Genomic DNA, 19,939 nt, shown 5'->3' on the forward strand with positions numbered 1-19,939 from the left:
AGCGCACGCGCACAGAAGTTCGATAAAATTGAACTTCAGGGCGCCATGTCAAACATTATTAATACTAGCAGCAAGCAGGAACGGCCGTATAACCGTTGTAGCGCGTTGTTCACCTAACCATGTGCTTTCGCGCCACTGCGGGCGCGCTTGTTTCACAACAAGCGCAAGGGCTCTGGATAGAGCAAGCGCGATGCACTACTGGGCCGCGCATCCAATAATGCTTCTCGCAACCACAAATGCAGATCGGCGAGATAAATGCAAAGGATTGACATGGGTCGAGAATCAAGTATACAGTATAGCCTTGGCCTTGTCATACGTTGTACGACCCGCCGCGCACAAGTGCGACCGTGGCATGGGGGTCACGACGTGATACAAGTAAAGCCCTAAAATGGTGCCAAGACTCGAGTAAAGAAACTAAAATAAATATTACCTATTTAGTTTGCTTTTTTGATTCCACTTGGGAGTCCAAATTTTGGCTCTTACTAATATCCGCTCACCCAAAAATTTCACGTTACTTTGGTTTTTATGGTTTTGCAGCCGAGTAACATCCGTCAAGGGTTTATGTTATCAGTTATTGGTTATGTAAAAACCGTTTTGTACGCGTACAAAACGGTTTTTACATAACCAATAACTGATAACATAAACCCTTGACGGATGTTACTCGTCTAAATTTCTTCGAAGTAGCGCGCGCCGCTTTCTTCTCGAAATGTTACGGCCCGCGCGACGGCACAAGCTACGAAGTAGCGCGCCGGGCCAGATCATTAACAATGGTCAACATAAACCCTAATCCCAACTTTAATCCTAACTATAACCCTAAAGTTATCCATAACCCTAACCCTAACCCGGGACCTAGTAAACAATTGAATTCATGTTTTGCTTTACTGGGCCGCGCTTTGACGGATGTTACTCGTCTAAATTTCTTCGAAGTAGCGCGCGCCGCTTTCTTCTCGAAATTAAATATTAAGGCCCGATGGCAAGTGCTACGAAGTAGCGTGCGCCGGGCCAAACCATTAACAATGGTCAAGGCCGCGCTCAGCCTGTCATTCCGCCGAATCTCTATTTGCAATTTGCGCAAATAGAGATTCGGCGGAATGACAGGCTTTGGTTGGTATGTTTATGAGCATGATAGCCCGAGGTCCCCAGTAGGGTGGGCAACAATTGACCCCCGACAATTGACCCCCGACAATATAATTTAATACAATTGACCCTGACCCTAACCCTAACCCTAACCCTAACCCTGACCCAGGACTCTGACCCTAACCCTAACCCTAACCCTAACCCTGACCCAGGATCCTGACCCTAACCCGATCAATTGACCCCGGTGTAATTACATGGGGGGTCAATTGTCAGGGGGTCAATTGTCGTACTAAACCCTAGATTTCGCGACAATTGACCCCAGTGTAATTACATAGGGGTCAATTGTCGGGGGGTCAATTGTCGGGGGGGTCAATTGTCGCGGTACCCCCCAGTACAGGTAAAACCAGATCGGCGAGATTGAAGATGCACGACTGGGCCTCACCGAGCTGGAAATAAAAGGATTGACATCGTGAATCAATTATGAGCGATTCCAGATTCCTCCTCTAATAAGTTTAAAGTATTCATGACGGTGTAATTATGATATATATTAATATATACGCTACATAAAATGCAGTAATGGGAGAGAGAGCGAGCCTCGTAACTCTTACCGTTTTCTTGATTAAGCTGCTCACGCCATTTTATGTAACAGTTGTGGTACAAAACCATCAATTAAACCACTTACCACCGACCAATTAAAAAACCCTTTACCATTTGGCTTCCTCATAGTTTTGTCGGCACTATACCGAAAAAAACCAGCACGGTAACTTGTAACTGTTTCAGTTTTCTTGATTAACTAGAGGCTCGGAAATTACACGCACACACACAGATCACAGACAGAAAACACACATTCTGAGATTATCGTTTATTTTTTAGATAGGGAACAGGGAAGTTGGGCAGATTTCTCGTTAGGGTTAGAGCATTCAGCATATGTTTCAGTTAGGGATCAGGTAAGGGTTGGGGTCAGTGTAGACATTCGAGTGATTAATCATCATTCAGAAATTCTCCTAGATTACCCCTAATCAGCTCGGTCTATTCACTATTGTAAGTTGTAACGAATCAAAATATTATAATTACGTTGTAAGAACGAAAATGTTTCAAATAAATCAATAAATTAGTTTCTCTAAAACGTCTATATACTGACAGTAGCATCAGTAGTACAATATTCTATATTCACATCATTTTTACAGTGCACACATCGTGTTATCAGTGGCGAGAAGTTCGATTAAAATCTAAAATCGAATATTGATGAATTCGTTCCCGATCACATATCGATAGATCAACCTAATATTGTGGCATATGGCCCGTATGGCCGTAAATCATGTACATATCCCGCTAATCTATTTATCACTAATCAGAATTTCAAAAATCATTGCAGAACAAATTTTTAACCACGCGAATTTACACAGCTTAAAACAAACAGCACTGAGGCGTCAGCTTACATTAAATTGTATCTGACCATCCAAAACAGTAAGATAAACTTTAGAACCAGCCCTAATCTTATTCTCCAAGTTCATATCAGCTATTTTGTTAACAACTCTGCGGGATACCTCGTTTTTCAGTGACCTAGCACCGTAGTTAGAATCAATAGCTGTGGCAAGTAGCGCTACTGCGCTGTCACTCCACGAAACTTCAATGTTTTGTTTCTCGGCGTACTGTTTGATTCGAAGTAATTCTCGTTCTACCAGCTTCAGACATTGCTCAGAGGTGAAAGGTAAAAAGTAAACGATCTCGTTTATTCTGCCCAAGAACTCATTTCTCCGGAATGCTCGTTTCAGTTCAGGGTACATGACGTACTTCTTGAAGTCCTCGTCTATCTCAGAAGCTGAGTTTGCGATCTGGTCAGCCCCCACGTTGGTTGTCATCACAAATAATGCGTTGGGACAAAGTATTGTTTTTCCTTTACCGTCTGTTAATCGTCCTTCGTCGAACAACTGAAATAATAACGAGATTTAACAACGTTCTTATCAAATTGCATCCTTTTTTAACGCATAGCTTAAATTCTAGTTTCTACCTGTCTATTTCGTCAACGGCAAAATCGTTCATAGACGAAAAATAGTACAGAAATCCCCAAATTACAAACCTGCAACATTATATTGAGAACATCTGGATGAGCTTTCTCCACCTCATCGAACAAAACCACCGACTCAGGATGATCAGTGAGAGCCTTGGTCAGCTGACCTCCCTCATCATGTCCGATATACCCTGGTGGGGAACCAATAAACTTGGAGACCTCGTGTCGCTCCTGGAACTCGCTCATATCAATACGGATAAAGGAGACCTTGCTGTCAGGATTGTTGTCGTTCTTGTGCGCAGCGAGCTGCTTTGCTGTTTCTGTTTTGCCGATACCAGACGAACCAACGAACAGCATCACGAGGGGTTTGTCGTCTTGCCAGCCCAGATCTCTTCTCTGAACAGCTGATGTAACTAAAGCCAGTGCGCTCTCCTGACCGATCACTTTATCCTTGAGAAATGGTCCTAAACTTAGAATACGTTTCTTCTTTTCCACCTGCTCCTGCTCCTTCAACATTTTCTTTATCTCCGAGTCCGCAGCCAGATCAACAGGAAGAAACCCAGTGTTAGTCCTGGAGTTCACGCTAGCCCCAGCCTCCACCAGCACTTTAACCATCTTAACATCGTCATTTATCACAGCGTAGTGTAGCGGGGTGAACCCGGCCCAGTTCACGTTGAGCTTGTAGTTGGGGTTCAGGGTGAGACGCTGCTGGTGGACATTAACTAGGTCTACTTTGGAGATGTTACCCGGGGGATATTGATCAGCTACATTCACGTCCACTCCAAACCTGGGGGGTTTAATTGGGTCAAGATGAGGAATCACTATATGTAAATTGTAAAATAGCGTTCTATTTCAGGAGTATCACTGTAGAATATTGAGCAGGTTAAACTCATATAGAAGATAAAACGATATAGAGACTAGAGAGGTTAGCCGTAAAATCTGTATCCTCTCAAATATTTAGGCCTAGCAGAAATATCATAGTTGGATTAACTGAATAGAGGACGGCGAACATGATGCTGATGTTTATTTTCATCATAACCCAAGTTTTAGCTGTTTTTAAGCCAGTGCCCATCGAATATTATAATGATAATTAAAAACGCATAAAAATCGAGTTTATCAAACAGCTGTCTAGAACTTGATGTGTAATTACATGGTCTGATAAATTCGCTCCACTCGCCCTATATTACTATTTCTGAACATAATACGGTAAATTAATAATCATAAGTTTCTTAAAGAAAGTTCCGACAGTCCATCAAAATTAAAACTAGTGTCTTATAATTTCTCCGCTTCTACTAGTACTGCTACCCAGGCAGGTGCTCATTAACAGCCACAGTTTACCACAGCCTTTTGTTATAGAATTTTATACATATTTTGCCCCAGCCCCAAGTCCTCTAAGGGGCCATCTACTTAGGACGTCCGCCAAAATCGCAAATTTTCAGACACCCCCCTCCCCGTCCGGGTATGTCCGAATTTTCAAAACCACCCCCTCCCCCGGACGTCCGGATTTCCAGCTACTTTTAAGAGTACATATAAAACTAACTCAAATTCATTGTTAATAGAATTCAAAGAGTTGAAATAAAATTTAAAGAGTTGAAATAAATGGGACTTTTTCGTTAATTCTGCCAAAAACGTCCGGATTTTCAGAAACCACCCCCCTCCCTCTGTCCGGATTTGACCGAAATACCAAAACCATCCCCCTCCCTATTTGCCGGACGTCTTGAGTATATGGTCCCTAATATGAAGCATCGTCCCATATTTATCGAACACCTACGGCTGCATATTTTCAAACTTGTTTAACCATTTTTTTCGATAAAAACCAACGACCTTGAACTCCTAAATCTCTGTTGAAATTTATATAAATTTATATAAATAAAACGGCAAATTGTTCTATAATGCAGAAAATTCAGAAATATAATGACATAAATGCGAGAAAGTTATATATTTCATTAGTCGTAAAAGTCACGGTAACTACTACTACTATGTTAAAAATACAGAAAATTGTGTAATAACAGCCTCAAAAAAAAACATCTGTTCGAAGCATTGGGCTAATGCTGTGGTCTTAATTCGAAATTACTACATAAACGGTTGAGAATTGTTCTGAGAAACTGTTTTTTGCTAGCTCAACTATTCAGCAAATTATTTACCCATGGTGTGCATTTCGATTAAATTATACTGTTTGCTATAAGCGCGCTTTCCAGATTATCTGCTTATCAGAAACAAACGGCCATTCACTCGCATTTCTTGTTGCTCATTTTCATTATGTAAATACTAATAGCTGTCAACTTGATTGATAATGGCCCCCAATGCCCATCCGTTTAATTTCGTTAATTCTGCCAACATTTCCGGCCGTCCGGATTTTCAGAAACCACCCCTTCCACCTGTGCGGATTTGTCCGAAATTCCAAAACCTCCCCCTCCCTATTTGCCGGACGTCCTGAGTAGATGGCCCCTAATATAACTTTCTTTCGTTTACAACTATTTTTTTTATATTAAGGCCCAATTTTATATAATTAATGATGGACGATGATTAATGGTAGACCACATTTATATGAACGTTTAATAAAATTATACAGAGTAAAACGGACAAAATCTGGCAATGGAATAGCGATAACAAATGCTGATCAACAGCAAATATTTTTAGTGGCCGGACCAATATTTTGGGTATCTTTACCCAAAAATGCTTGGTCGTTCCCAGGGCCCAAACATTTTAATCCTATGTAAATTAATATTCTAAAGTATCATTTCCTAGTTATAGCCTGACAATCAAACAATGCCATCCAACCAATCCCTACTGCCCCTCTTTAGCTTTGCAGGGCAGAAACGGACACAGCACGATGCTGAGCGGTACATCTGGGCATTGTGGCTGATGTTGATCTTTGTAGTGTCCCTGTTCGGGGATTCTGTCATTCTAGCTGCTTCCATCAAGTATAACGCCTTTAAACTGCACAAAGTTCTAGTAACGTTCATTCAGCACATTGCAGTCTGTGATCTCCTGTTGTCGTTTGTGAGCATTTTGACACAAAGCGTTTCTTTGATGGCAAATGGTTGGGTCTTCGGAAGTTTTGTTTGTTACGTAAAAGTATACTTCCACTTCGGAGTCAGTTCTGCTAGTCGCCTTCTGGTTTGCGGGATGGCTGTAAGTAAACTTGTTATGTCGAGGTACCCTGACAAAACAAGATCCTGGTCCACCAAGCATGCTCACATAACGTGCGCAGGACTCTGGGCTTTATCTTGCTGCGTTCCAGCAGTGTTTCTAATTGTAGATAAGGATGACATCAGGATTTGTGAAATCCAACTCACGTGTAATTACAATGTTTCTTCCGCTGTTTGGATTGTGTCAAGGCCGATCATAACAGGGCTCTTCGTGGCCATTCCAACGATAATAGTCGTCATTACATCCATTTTCTTAGTGAAACATCTGCTTTATGCTAGAAAAGTAGCCAACAGAACACGTGGAAGGGTACGCTGGCAAGGCATCGCTACTGTTCTTGTTACAGCTGCAGTCTACTGTGTCTCTTTTATTCCCAAGGCAATTCATATGTCGATAAGAATCTACGTGAAAAATGAATGGTATCACGTGATAGTTCCCCGGGTTACAGAGACACTGACGTATTTCAACGTTTTCTCCAATTTCTTTGTCTATAGTCTTACAGTGCCCAGTTTTCGGTTGTTTCTTAAAACCAGGATGGAACAGGCGACATCATCAACACATCCTAGTGTAGATCCAGGTAATTGTAACTTTCAATCATGTTTAAATTTTTAATGAGAAATTTGCAATCTTCCTCACTCTCTCAATACTATTCCGTATATTTGGTCCAACCAGCACTCTCGGCTAATCAATTGATATCTCAGAAAGATCTGGAAGACACGGAATATCTGGAGATAACAAGGGAGTGATCAACAATCAGCTGACATCACAGGGCGGAAGGTAACAGTTTTCTTTGGAAGTCAGTTTTTATCGCATCAAAAATATCCATTCCAACCGAAGATACAGCTGATTTAAAACACACTCCACACAAATACAATTACAACGTTATAACAAAACCGATCAAAATGTCGCTCCAAAATCTTAGCACGTGCGTGTTTCCACCCGTGTTAACATGCAATTTTCTTTTTCTCATCCAATTTGCAGGTGGGTGCGAAAATGGAAATGCAGCGATTGGTCAGAAAGCCATTTGTAATTGTTGAGGGTTAGAAATTGATTGCGGCCGCATTTTTTTCTTCATTTGATGACTCACGGAATAATTTGCATTGTAGAATGTAGAAGTTAAAAGAATGTTTGTAAATTGTTGCTTCATGTAGCATATTATATTCCACATAATTTTTAAAAAAATCTTGGCGAAAAAGCAAGCTTACTTATCTACTCATTTAACAATTTCAATGATATCAGAAATAAGAGATGCGTAGAATCAAAAATGGAAATCCATATTTGCATCCGCTAAATTATACATTACTAGATACTCGCTAGTCGAAAGCCTTGTTCGATGAAATTTAAAAAATCAGTTATGTTTTAATTTCTCTTCATCATCTAGCTCTGTTATACTGTAGAAATTATGGATTTTATTTGACGACTACTTTGTAAGTATTCGGATTATCTAAACGATACTTTTTACTGCACCAAAAGGCAAAAATATTAATCATAACCAACTTTATGAATAGTCATATGTGTGCGTAAATGTGAGATAGTCATGACGTATCATAAAGCATAGCAACGCGCGTTACTAATAGGTGCTTGCTCGATAAAAATCAGTTATGTTTTTTTCTCTGCAACATTGCTAAAAATCACGAGTTTTCAACTCCATTTGCGAGCTGAAATTGGTCATGCCAGAGGGTCATTTTTTGGTGAATTTTTAGTGTTTTTATGACTATGTCCCCGTTGCCGGGAGGATTTCGTCAAGTTTAAAATATAGTAATAGTAATAGTATAGATGTGTATCTGTGTTTATTCTGGATAACGTGTTAGTTTCTTCTGTTTGTTACCAATAGAGGTTTGGTCCGGTTAGCTAGCCTCCTAAGCCGGATTAAAACTTGTTAAAACAGAATTCTTAGAAAAATGATTCGACGTCGTATTGAGGCTTTATTTGTTATTTTTGTTCAATGATAAGCAACATTTTCAGACTATGTTCACTTTTAAGCTAATCGGCTAAAAACTAGTAATACATAGTAATAATAAGTAATATGATGTTCACATTTCTTTTATTTCAGTGAAGGGACAATATGCACACCGAACCGTACATCAAATATGATAACGAAACCTTGTATGGAATCCAAGACAAGGCAGGAAGAGATCTTCTAACATTATATAGCTCTACCATATTCCTATCATCACTCATAGGAGACGTACTCATATTGATAGGAACGCTTAGATGCAATGCAATAAAACTACACAAGGTAATGGTGGTAATAATCCAGTACATAGCTCTCACCGACCTGATCATCGTCATCTTTAGAGCCTTGCCTGGCTCCGTGTCTTTGGTAGCTGAAAGGTGGATATTTGGTGACTTCCTCTGTTATGCTGGATACGTTATAATCTGTACTGCTGGAGGGACTGCCTGTCTTCTCATCCCTGTTCTCTCACTCACCAAGTTGCTGATCGTAAAGTTCCCTCTGAGAGCGACAAGTATCTCTACCAGGGCTGCTCATTTTGCCACACTTAGCCTGGTGCTCTACTGCAGTTTTTCACCTGTGCTAGAAATAATTGTGGACAAAAAAAGTGCTTACTTCAGTTACCTTGACTACAATTGTGACGTCGTCCAATATCTTCACCATACTGCAGGTTCTACTATCTGCACTGTCCTGGTTGGGTTGAGCGGGCTCCTTGCTACCATGACAACTGTAGTGAGCAGTGTGATGCTGGTTGATGTTGCCAGGAAGATGACTGAGAGGGGGCCAGGACAGCTCCAGTGGCAGGGACTAATAACTGTGCTCCTCACTGTAGCAGTTTACTCAATAGCTACCCTTCCTGGAACCATCTACTTTATAGGCAGCTGCCTCGTGGCTGAAAGCCAGGTAGAGCTATTCAAGTTCTGGAATGTCTACGTATACAGGTTTTCTACTTACATGGTCTTCCTCAACATCATCTCCAACTTCTACATCTACACGCTCACTCTCACAAGCTTTAGAGAGTTCTTGAGAGCCAGGGTTAGATTCCTGGTATCCCCTCTCCTGAGATGTTGCTCTCCGACTGGGTCAACAGATGAAAGGGTCGGTGAGAATGGAGAAAGACGTAGACTTTTGGATTAAATCTGACGTTTAACATTTTTGAGCAAATTAAATCTAGAAAACAGTTTAAATCAACAAAAATGGTACTTGATTTGCCGCCTGGATTTGATAAAACACTTTCTGATTATGAAGGTGGTCTTGGTATTTTGAATTTCAATATGACTTTTAATATAATAATAATATAAAAATAAATCATAAAATGCACGTTAATTGCTGATTGATTATATTAGTCGTCCTTAATTCATTGGGTTAAATTTAATACTTTAAGTTTAATGTGTATGGCGGAGAAAAACTATCCTGTTTGTAAGCGAACTTAGTATTTGTTATTCTATTTTACATAACTTCTCTGATTTTGAAATGTTCAACACCGTCACCATGGTTACTATGCAACTTCCTATTTCTCATCAAATTTGCACGTGGGCGGTCGGTCGTACAACAAAGATAATCTTTCGAATTATAAGAGTGACTAGAAAGCCCGTGATCACAGGGAGGGGGATAATATTAGTTTTTATCGCATCAAATAGAAGCCAGACCATGTTTGCTAATTTATCATTTTATGGTCCGATGGTTTCAGAATATAGTGCTAATAGTTTATATCAATCATGAGTTTCTGAAAGATCAAAATTAAAATTATTTTCTCATGATTCCGGTAGCCCGGTGTAATGCCAAGTAATGGTAAGTGGTCACTAACAGCTGCAGTTTTCCCGAGCCCTTTGTTTTTATTTTATTCACCTTGGATATTCTTCCTCGAGTTTCGCCCCTTACCACTTTTAACGCCTAATTTTAGATAATAATCGATGGTGAGAAAGCATTCACATAAATGTTCATCTCAAACGATTGTAGTAAAAGGCATAAAAAACGTACCCCACTGAAAATTATGCGCGGGTTGAGGCCATTATTTATCTGTGCCATTGCATCTGTTACAATTGGACAGTGGAGTTCCTTACTGCCCATGATTGGACGTCATGCCTATGATTGTGGTTACAGTTGCCAGTCACCCAGTTAGATGGCACCATTTGGTATTATTACGATTGGACTTTGGAGTCGGTTCTAAGTAGACTAAATGTTCTCGTATTAATCGGTTTCAGATTGTTGGGTATTAAAGAACATTAATCGTGTGGTGTAATCGTGGTGAAATAGTTGGTGGGATGAAAATAAGAGCATGGCCGCCCCGCAAGCTTCGGATTGCGCTCAAGTTTTCCAATCCCCCTCAAAAGTTCGGCCACTCCTCCACGGCCCTACTTAATACTTTGTTGGTCAACTGCAATTTTAAAATACCACCCGTTAAGGCGTTAAATACACCTGTTCAGTGCTCATTCACTCCTTTTACCGGCCAAAAGTTAATCCCTTTTGTATACGTGGGCAATTTTTTGTGACGAGTTAGGCTCGTGGGGTCCATTCGTTGGATGTAAATGTTGAAAGTTGTTGTATATTACATTTATGATGTAACTTTGTCATTAACTCTGCTCGTTATTTCTGTCCATATATTTAAACAAGTATTTTGTTTTTGCATCAAATATGGATACCGATGGGTGCGAGAATAAGTATTCCGATCCAAGAAAATTATAAGTGAAAAATTCTCCTCTTAAAGCTAAAACAGCAAACAAATAAAAAAATGTAAGTGATAAAACCCAAAAACATTTTCTGGTTATATCAACTATTGTTAATCAATTAATTATGGCTAATCAAAAAATCCGGCGGCAGGGTAAGGGCTTGCGGAATATATTTAATTGGATAGTAGGTAAATATTAACAGGGCTGCATGCATGTCCTCCCAGTAATTTTGTTTGTAGTTATAAGTGTAGTTATAAAGTTTTGGGCGGAGTGGAATGTGGATATTGACCATTGCATGGTGACTCCAATGTGGGACCTCTAGTGATGTGGAAAATGAGCTAGTTAGTTCTTTTATATAATTTTTCTTATTATATATATCAGTGATCATCACTGCCATGTTTTCACATGAGTGAACGGCTATCAGCTGGCGGTTACGTACAATAGTTTCACGCATGATTTACGTTGTTTACCCCGTACCACTATAACTAGTAACTACCAGATCCATGTTTATGATACTATTCATCCTAGCTTTAAAACGTTAAAGTTTTTCATCCACTCATCAAACTCATTTTTCGTTCTTACTACTGCTGGGGGAGGGGTGGGGGAAGGGGGCAACCATATTAAAGTATATTAAAATGTTTTTTTTCCTTCCAATTTTGGGGTATACTTTAATATACAGGGGGGGGGGGGGGGGGGGGGGGGGGGGGGGGGGGGGGGGGGGGGGGGGGGGGGGGGAGGGGGGTCAGTACTCAGTACCCATACGTTGGCTCAATCACTGAGTGCCCAATTGAAATAATTCTTTCTGGTATGACTTACTACCACCATACAGTAACAACTAACAAGTAGTATATTTCGAGAACTCTCGATTAATTAAAGATTTATGACTATGTACCAAATTATTTGCAGTTGAAAAACCTGGTAATGAACACACCTGGCTCAGATTTGTAATCTTAGACAATAAAAAGCGCGAGCGTAATTTTTCTTTGCCGATTATACATGGTGTACATGACTACATGTGGTAAGCCAGTATCTGTGCAACTTGAAATTGCATCGAATAACATTAACATTTTATTTTGGGGGGGGGGGGGGGGGGGGGGGCAACCATATTAAAGTATATTAAAATGTAGGATTTTTCCCGATTTTGACCCGGGGATATACTTTAATATACTTTAATATACTTTAATATATCCCTATCTCCTTGGAGGCCTACATCAAAACTTGTTGCCCAAAATAAGCTTGAAATGCAATCCTTAATCGATTCCAAAAAGTTCTTGAAAAAATATTGAAAACTGATGGAGTTATTTCAATTTTAATGAAGTTATTTTGGCTAGTATTCTGAACCGAGATATTATGTGCAATTTTCCCAATTTTGTTCATGGAGGTCTTTTTACTTAGTATCCACTATATCCAACAAACACTGAGTTATATCTTTTACATAGTCTCATTAAAAATATTGAAATTTTATCGAATTTGGGCAAAAGCGAATTTGGACAAAAGCGTATGCCCAAATATGGGCATATTTTTTAAAGCTCATAGCTCAGCCAATTTTTGACCAATCTGGATGGAAATTCGTGTACTAGTCCTAAATCAGGCTTATCTTGCGAATCTGAGTGAAAAATATAGTTCATCATGTAAATCTTAACGAAGAATATAAATCTTCTAATTGTAGGTATATTAAAGTATATTAAAATGTAGGATTTTTTCCGATTTTGACCCGGGGATATACTTTAATATACTTTAATATGGTTGCCCCCCCCCCCCCCCTATTTTTGTTATTTTTTATTCAAGGGTCGTTCACATATTACGTAATCAGCAGAGGGGGAGGGGGTTTTATTTAGTTTCCAAGTTCAGTTCCCAAATGAATACGGTGGGGGGGGGGGGAATTTAGTTGGAAAGGTGCTTGGCCGAATATCATAACAATGATTTCGGCTCATAATGAAATGACCAGGGTAGCATAGAACGTAGAGAAAAGTGTTTTCCAGGGAAAAAGTGAAAAATGATCATGCTGTCGGGATTCTAGTCTATGACCTAAAGTTAAAGTCTCATACAAGATTTAATCATTTTCGGGGCCAAATAAAAAGCTATCACATTTTATTTGTGTTTCAAAATATGGGCATATAGTTTTTGGCTCATAACACGGCCATTTTGTGTCCAAACTGGATGTAAATTCGTTAATGAGTTCAATAAGGGACTAAATGGCTTATCTTGTAAATCTTAACGAAGAATATAAATCTACTAATTGTACTATTTAGGTATATTAAAATGAAGGTTTTTCCGATTTTGACCCGGTATATTAAAATGACCCGGTATATTAAAATGAAGGTTTTTCCGATTTTGACCCGGGGATATACTTTAATATACTTTAATACGCTCCTACAAATTTTAAGAAAATTCTTGTGAAAAGGCCCTTTGGGTATGAAATTGATTACCCCCCATGAAGTAGGGTAAAAATGCTTCCCTGGAGAGTTATGGGCAAAAAACCGTTTTGGTCACGTGACAGGCTAGTAAAACATGAATTCGATTGTTTAGGGCTCGGATTAGGGTTGTGGTTAGGGTTATGGATAGCTTCGGGGTTATGGTTAGGGTTAGGGTTGGGATTAGGGTTTATGTAAAATCATTTTGTACGGCTGCAAAACCATAAAAACCAAAGTCACGTGAAATTTTTGGGCGAGCGAATTAGTAAGAGCCATTTTAGATTATCATAATACTATCCTGTTTCAGTTTTGCTATGAGTATGATATCTAGCCAGCCTCTACTATCGCACTTGGACCCCGCACCACAAATACAGAATAATGCTGAGCGACTTATCTGGGCAATGTGGCTTCTGGCCATATTTGTAGTCTCAGTTTCAGGGAACATGATCATCCTCCTCGCTTCCATAAAGTACAATGCCTTTAAACTGAACACAGTTATTGTGACAATCATTCAGCATATTGCCGTCTGTGATCTCGTACTATCTTTTGTCAGTATTTTGACACAGTGTGTTTCTCTAATGGCTGATGGTTGGGTCTTCGGAACATTCCTCTGCTACGTAAAAGTGTACTTCAACTTCGGAGTCAGTACAGCCAGCCGTCTTTTAATTTGTGGCATGACTGTAAGCAAACTACTGATGATAAAATACCCAATCCAATCAAAATCCTGGTCCACGAAACACGCACACGTGACATGTGCAGGACTCTGGGCGTTATCTTGCTGTGTCCCTGCAGTGTTCCTTATCGTAGATAAGAATGACATCACGATCAGTGACAGCCAGTACACTTGCAATTATAGAAGTTCCTCTACTATTTGGAAAATGCTAAGACCGATCGTGACGGGTCTATTTGTGGTGATCCCCACTATCGTAGTGGTGGTTACATCCATTGTCCTGGTGAAGCATCTAATTTATGCGAGAAAAGTATCAATCCGAAGTGGGGGTAAGCTTCGCTGGCAAGGCATCGTAACTGTTCTTCTTACTGCAACAGTTTACTGTCTTTGTTTCCTCCCCAAGGCGATTCATATGACAATTAAGTTTTACGTGGACGATGACTCGTACCAAGTGAAGGCTCCACGGATTACAGAGACCCTCATGTACACCAACGTTGTTGCTAATTTCTTTGTCTACAGTCTCTCATTGGACAGTTTTCGGCAGTTTCTTAAAAGCAAGATGACGACAACATTAACCAGCATGAAATCAGGTAATCAGGAAACAATTGGAGACATCAAGAGACCCAACATCAATTAGCAGACATTCCCCTGCAATTAGCAGACATTCCCCTGCACTGAATTTAAGGGTGAGTTCAAAGCACTAGCGGGGAAATTTCATGAATTGAAGAGTATACATTTGAAGTTATTTTTCACGATATGTATTACGTTTCGTTTCCATTTTAGTTTAACAAATTTGTAAATTGTAGGTACCTTTTCCGTTATATTGTGTAATGTGTATATTTATTTTAACCATTGCGTGTTGCAGCTATGTATTAAAGTAATAAGTTATTTCAACGTTCGTCTATGAAAAAAGCATCTAGCCGAAACTTTGACAATACACGATTTATTTTGTTTTAGTATTTTGTTTAGACTCTTAATTCGTCCCCAGTAATCAAATGTTTGATTTACAAGAAATGCGAGCAAAGGTGTCCCACATCTATATGGTCGCAACAGTGAATTATATCAGCACAATACCACTGGGCACTAATGAGGTAAAAAAGTTCCTCCCGAAAGCAAAAGCTTATCAGGAGTTAATTCTTTTATTTTATTTTTACGGTTAAATTCAGTCCGGTACTCATCCCTTAAGGAAATTTGAGCGATAACAACGTTCCAAAACCCAAAAATCTTTCCTGGTATTAATTGAAGCTTATATTATTTAATTACAGTCATGAGAAAATCTGGTGCCAAGGCTGATAAGAGATAATTGGATAGCAGAACAAATGAACAAAATAAAAAGGAACGTCTCCTTGGGTAATCATAGGGTAATCCATTGTCCGGGATATATTTGAGTCGTTCTCTCACCATACAGTTGTCACGATGTTTAATTTTTATCGCTTAACTTTTGTTTCGACCATTGTGATAGGACATACGGCTGTTATAACTTTATTGAATTCAATGTTATAACATTTGAAATACTCAAATTGTACATAGTTTCACAGTTGATATCACATTAAATCTGTACTACTAAACGGAAATTCCCGTTATTACAGTTACATAATATAATATAATATAATGTATTATATTATCAAGTAATACGATCAGGGGTCTGAGTAAGAGTATAGAGTTTGGTTTTCACCAGTTATTTGCCTTGTTTACTAAATACTACGATGTTAAAAACTCACGCTCGGTCTCACGAGATTTAGAGTTTATAGCACTGTCCTATGTCGCGTAGGTGTTTTAATGTGCTACATTTTTAATGAGACCAAACTCTTTATGGCCAAATATATAAATATATTGCGCTGTAGTCTAAATGAAATATTGCTCGATATTGGATATTAGGATATTGCTCGATATTGATATTGTTCTAAATTAGATTCGTCGAGAATCTTTACAGAAAATCACTGTATGATGAATGTTTCAAATAATGTTTGTGCTCTGTCAGCTTTAGTATTTTTCTACAACTTCATTTAAAAGGTTGGATAGCAAAGTTAAACATCAATATAAATACCTATTTTTCCTATACTGAAAACCGGAAAACCTTACTGCCTTTTATCTAGGTCATAAATTTGTCGATGGAAGAAGAAACCAACATCACAACAATATTGCTAGAACCTGCAACAATACTGCTAGAACCTGCAGCAATATTGCTAGAACCTGCAACAAAGACCGAAAACAGGACCAAACTCAAAGACGCCTGTAAGAAAATCAGTCCTATGTGCAGGACTTGTTTTCAGCGGTCAAGCTCTTCTCTCCAAACTCATACCTATACCCTCTGGACAATATGTTATAACTGAAGCTGGTTTTAATGTCCCCTTCTGTCTCGTTATCTGTGCTCACTCAGGAGTTAATGTTTCACCCTTCAACATCAAGGAAAACAGACTGTGGTTCTGGGGGCGGGTTGTGTTTGGCGGAGTAGCTGGCGGATTGAAAATAGTTGTTATTAGGAACATGAACATTGGCGATGCTACGGCCATCTTCAACTCCGCTCCCATTTGGTCTGGTTGTTTGGCCAGGGTAATCCTAAAGGAAAAGTACACGATCGTCAATCTATTTGCCACAATGGTCGGCTTGGTTGGAGTTGTCCTCGTTACAGAGCCAGGTATTCTGTTCCCAGATATATCAAGCCGAGGAGAAAGCTCGGTACCGTGGGCCTGCGCAACTTTAGGTGTATCTTTACTGTTCTCTGTGTCCTATGTGTGTGTTAGAGCGGCGGGTGAAGTGGTACATCCCATGAAGTTTGCCCTCTACACAGCGATCGCTGAATTACCACTGGTTTTTTGATAAATCTAATGATGGCGGAGTCCCTGGTGTTACCACCGTGTGACTATGTCAGGACTCTTCTATTTTTATGCGGTTTGGGAGCACCCTTGGCAAATGTTCTGATTGTGCGAGGAATGTCCCTGGAAAATTCCGGACCAGCAACTTTGATGCGGAACTGGGACACTGTATACGCTTATGTATTCCAGGTCATCTTCTTTCAGTCTCCTCCAGATTGGATCAGTCTTGTTGGGGCAGGACTTATCGTTTCTACCGCGCTTCTCCAAGGGATTGACAAACTCTTCGATATTTCGTGTGGAGTAACATTTTGAAACATCGTCAAGCTAATTGCATATTGGATGTTCGATTCAAAGGACGATAAGCTCCCTTAATTTTATCTCCATTCACATGCAAAAATAAAGTGGTTCTAAACTATTTCAAATTGCAATTATTGATTTGTAGTATCAAACTTTAATCACTAGAGGTATAAATTCGAGACTAACCAAAATTGAAATACGTTTTTAGAACTGTTAAATCCGGATTTATTGTGTCTCCTTTCTCCGTAAATATTATTGAACAGGTAGGACCAGTAAGTATCAGATATAATCGACTATTAAGGGTTAGAAAAGCAACTGATAAGGAAGATAGATTTTAAAAATCGTTGACCAACACTCCCGGTTCGTTTACACGCTTAGTTGATGCAACAGAGATTACCAAAGAGGCGAACGCACAAACACATTCACTCTATACTATTGCGCACCCACATTCGCGCTATTGCACACCCACGTGCAACATGACGTCCTCATAGTTTGCAAATTTACATATTTTACAATCTTGCATAAATAGACGGATTTGAACTGGAAAGCGACCAAATTCCCTTACCACTCCCACATTTATTCCCCACTCAACGATCCAAAAGATTTCCTGATATCTGGATAGTATAATAGCATACAATCTATCACAATTAGCTATAAAGAATCCTGCTGATCTATAAATATAGTGTCGGATTTCAAATAACTATTACTAAACGAATAAAGTCAAACGAGTAATAAGAATCTGTCCGACTAACCTAGTTAGCATCTTTACCAGCTGAACATTTCCTCTCGCAGCGCCCACATGTATCAGGCTCCAGCCAGCTTGGTACCTGATTACAGGGCGAATCAATCAAACGACCAATTGGAATTTCAGAAGGACGAAATAACTGACGGAAGAAAAACATGGCACCCTGCGCCGGGATGAACAGATTATTAAATCAACTTATCATGTTATCACCCACCTAAAATTAGGGTCAGCACCATCTTTTAGCAGTTTCCTAACTTTTACAATGTCTATCTGTCCATCTTCCAGTACCATAGTTGCCAGTTCTCTCGATTCAATATCATCAGCCCCGTCCTTTTTCTTCGAAGCCAGTAGAGCTGACACATTTAGAAGGATGAAGGGTGCAGCATACTTAAGATTTGAGGAATTTTTGTTGAACCCGTTTGAGTTGTCGCTGTAATCCTTTCGGGAATGATCCTGGTGATATTGTAAGGAAACAGTTGGAGGATTGGAGCTGTGTGAAACTTCACGGGCACAAAACACACATGCTGTTTGGGAATGGAGTATTCTTCTAACACACGTTCTTCCTAACAGCATCCCTTAATAGGATTAAAGTTAGAGATTTGAGATAATCACATCATTAGCAGCTGTCGCTTTGTGATTTTGGTGATGATAATCAGTATTTCCAGAGGTCGGAACGAGACTAAAACCACACGATCGCAGAAATAAACATTGTTCAATTCATTCAATAAATAGTAAGTAAAACAAAAATTGGAAACAATATCTGTAAAGAAATATATTACATTAATGTCATTTTAATCGAATCGATCTAAAAATGAACTAAAAAAATTAAATTTACCAATTCGGGCGGCCAGCCGCGCGCGCGCAAACACGGAAAAAGTGCGAGAGTTAACCCGATTACATATTGTAAAACACATCACCCCTTACAAAAAGTAACTTTTAACAGAGTGACCGGGACAAAATGCAAAACAGCTTTTTTGGTGCTCATCGTTATGCAAGGGGTATGCAAGTATTTCTGGCATAACACCTTGTGCAGACGACAATTAAATCTATTCACATCTGCACTTTCAACATTCAGATCCCAGATTTCGTCACATTTCGTAGGTTTGTTTATTAGCAATGATATGTCTCAGGTATTCCAATTATTATCACTATTCCCGGACTGTCCGGATTGTTCCCCAAAATCAGGAGTCCTCTCAACAATGGAGCTGTTACTGTTACCACTGTTGTAAGTGTTGTTACTGTTACTGTTGTTGTTGTTGGCTCGAGGTGCTGCAGCGTTGTCAGGAGTTGAGTAGTTCCACTGATTGGGCGAGTATATTCTCCATATCCGAGAACTGTAAATAATTAGTTCAGGGAATATTCAGTGCCAGCCTCTTTAATATTAATCAAAACTGAATGATATCTGGGAATACTATATCACACTGTGTTAATAACCATACTGTATAATATGACATATTGTTAATGACCTTTTACAACTTTAAAGCCATCTTTGACGTAAATGATTATTGATTATTGATTATTGCGTAATGAGTTTCCTTTACCTGCTATCAGATTCCGATATACTGTTAACATCTGCCTGTATATTGTCAGTTGTATCAAACCCAATACGCCGCCTTAAGTCGTTATGTCGTGAAAGTGGCGATTTCACCTGAAAACATAGACAATCTCATAACTTTAAAGTTCAGTGTCGAAATAAGGGATCGTTATTCGTTCACATAATATTACGTAATCCAGCCTAGAAGGGAAAGGCTTGCTGGTATAATTTCTATACAATAGCTATAGGTGTAAATTAGCTTACGGAGGGGACGTATGGTGTGTAGACCGGCCTTACGTAATATGTGAACGATCCCTAATGGACGGTCCTGCAGACTCCACCTTGCCAAATTTGGCGGTAAAGTCTATAAAATTGGCGCCAAAAATGAGCAAGAGTAGAAAAAGGCTAAGAAAACAGAGGCTAAGGAAAAATGAGTACAACTAACAATAACAATCTAATTAATTTAAACGAGGTGCTAAACCTGTAAGACCATGTTTTCTTTCTTCTTCTTCTTCTTCATGTTCTTCTCCATTACAGCCTGGTACTCATTTAAATGTTCGATACGGTGATTCACTAACGTTAACTCTCGTCGAATCATGATG

General features: G+C 39.3%; 2 protein-coding genes and 1 long non-coding RNA gene across 3 annotated transcripts; 1 reads left to right on the forward strand and 2 right to left on the reverse strand.

Annotated features, from left to right (window-relative positions):
* Nucleotides 1-2,148: 2,148 nt before the first annotated feature.
* Nucleotides 2,149-18,379, reverse strand: LOC134819284 (mitochondrial disaggregase-like). The gene is made up of 4 exons (XM_063829131.1): nucleotides 18,018-18,379; nucleotides 17,811-17,885; nucleotides 3,158-3,875; nucleotides 2,149-3,008 (listed from the first exon to the last, which is right to left on the reverse strand). Exons 1-4 carry the CDS (start codon nucleotides 18,374-18,376, stop codon nucleotides 2,508-2,510), a joined length of 1,653 nt encoding a protein of 550 aa, XP_063685201.1. The 5' UTR covers nucleotides 18,377-18,379; the 3' UTR covers nucleotides 2,149-2,507.
* LOC134819966 (uncharacterized) lies at nucleotides 6,474-9,688 on the forward strand. The gene is made up of 3 exons (XR_010160825.1): nucleotides 6,474-6,815; nucleotides 6,940-7,015; nucleotides 8,292-9,688. It is a non-coding gene; the product is annotated as an uncharacterized LOC134819966 (long non-coding RNA).
* Nucleotides 18,380-18,516: 137 nt separating the features above from the next.
* LOC134819437 (myb-like protein D) lies at nucleotides 18,517-19,935 on the reverse strand. Its single transcript, XM_063829384.1, has 3 exons — nucleotides 19,819-19,935; nucleotides 19,345-19,451; nucleotides 18,517-19,137 (listed from the first exon to the last, which is right to left on the reverse strand). The coding sequence occupies exons 1-3, from the start codon at nucleotides 19,933-19,935 to the stop codon at nucleotides 18,930-18,932; spliced, it is 432 nt and encodes a 143-aa protein (XP_063685454.1). The 3' UTR covers nucleotides 18,517-18,929.
* Between the last annotated feature and the right edge of the window lie 4 nt (nucleotides 19,936-19,939).

This window comes from Bolinopsis microptera, chromosome 8, assembly GCF_026151205.1.
Source record: "Bolinopsis microptera isolate Bmic1 chromosome 8, MBARI_Bmic_1.0, whole genome shotgun sequence".
Taxonomy (NCBI): domain Eukaryota; kingdom Metazoa; phylum Ctenophora; class Tentaculata; order Lobata; family Bolinopsidae; genus Bolinopsis; species Bolinopsis microptera.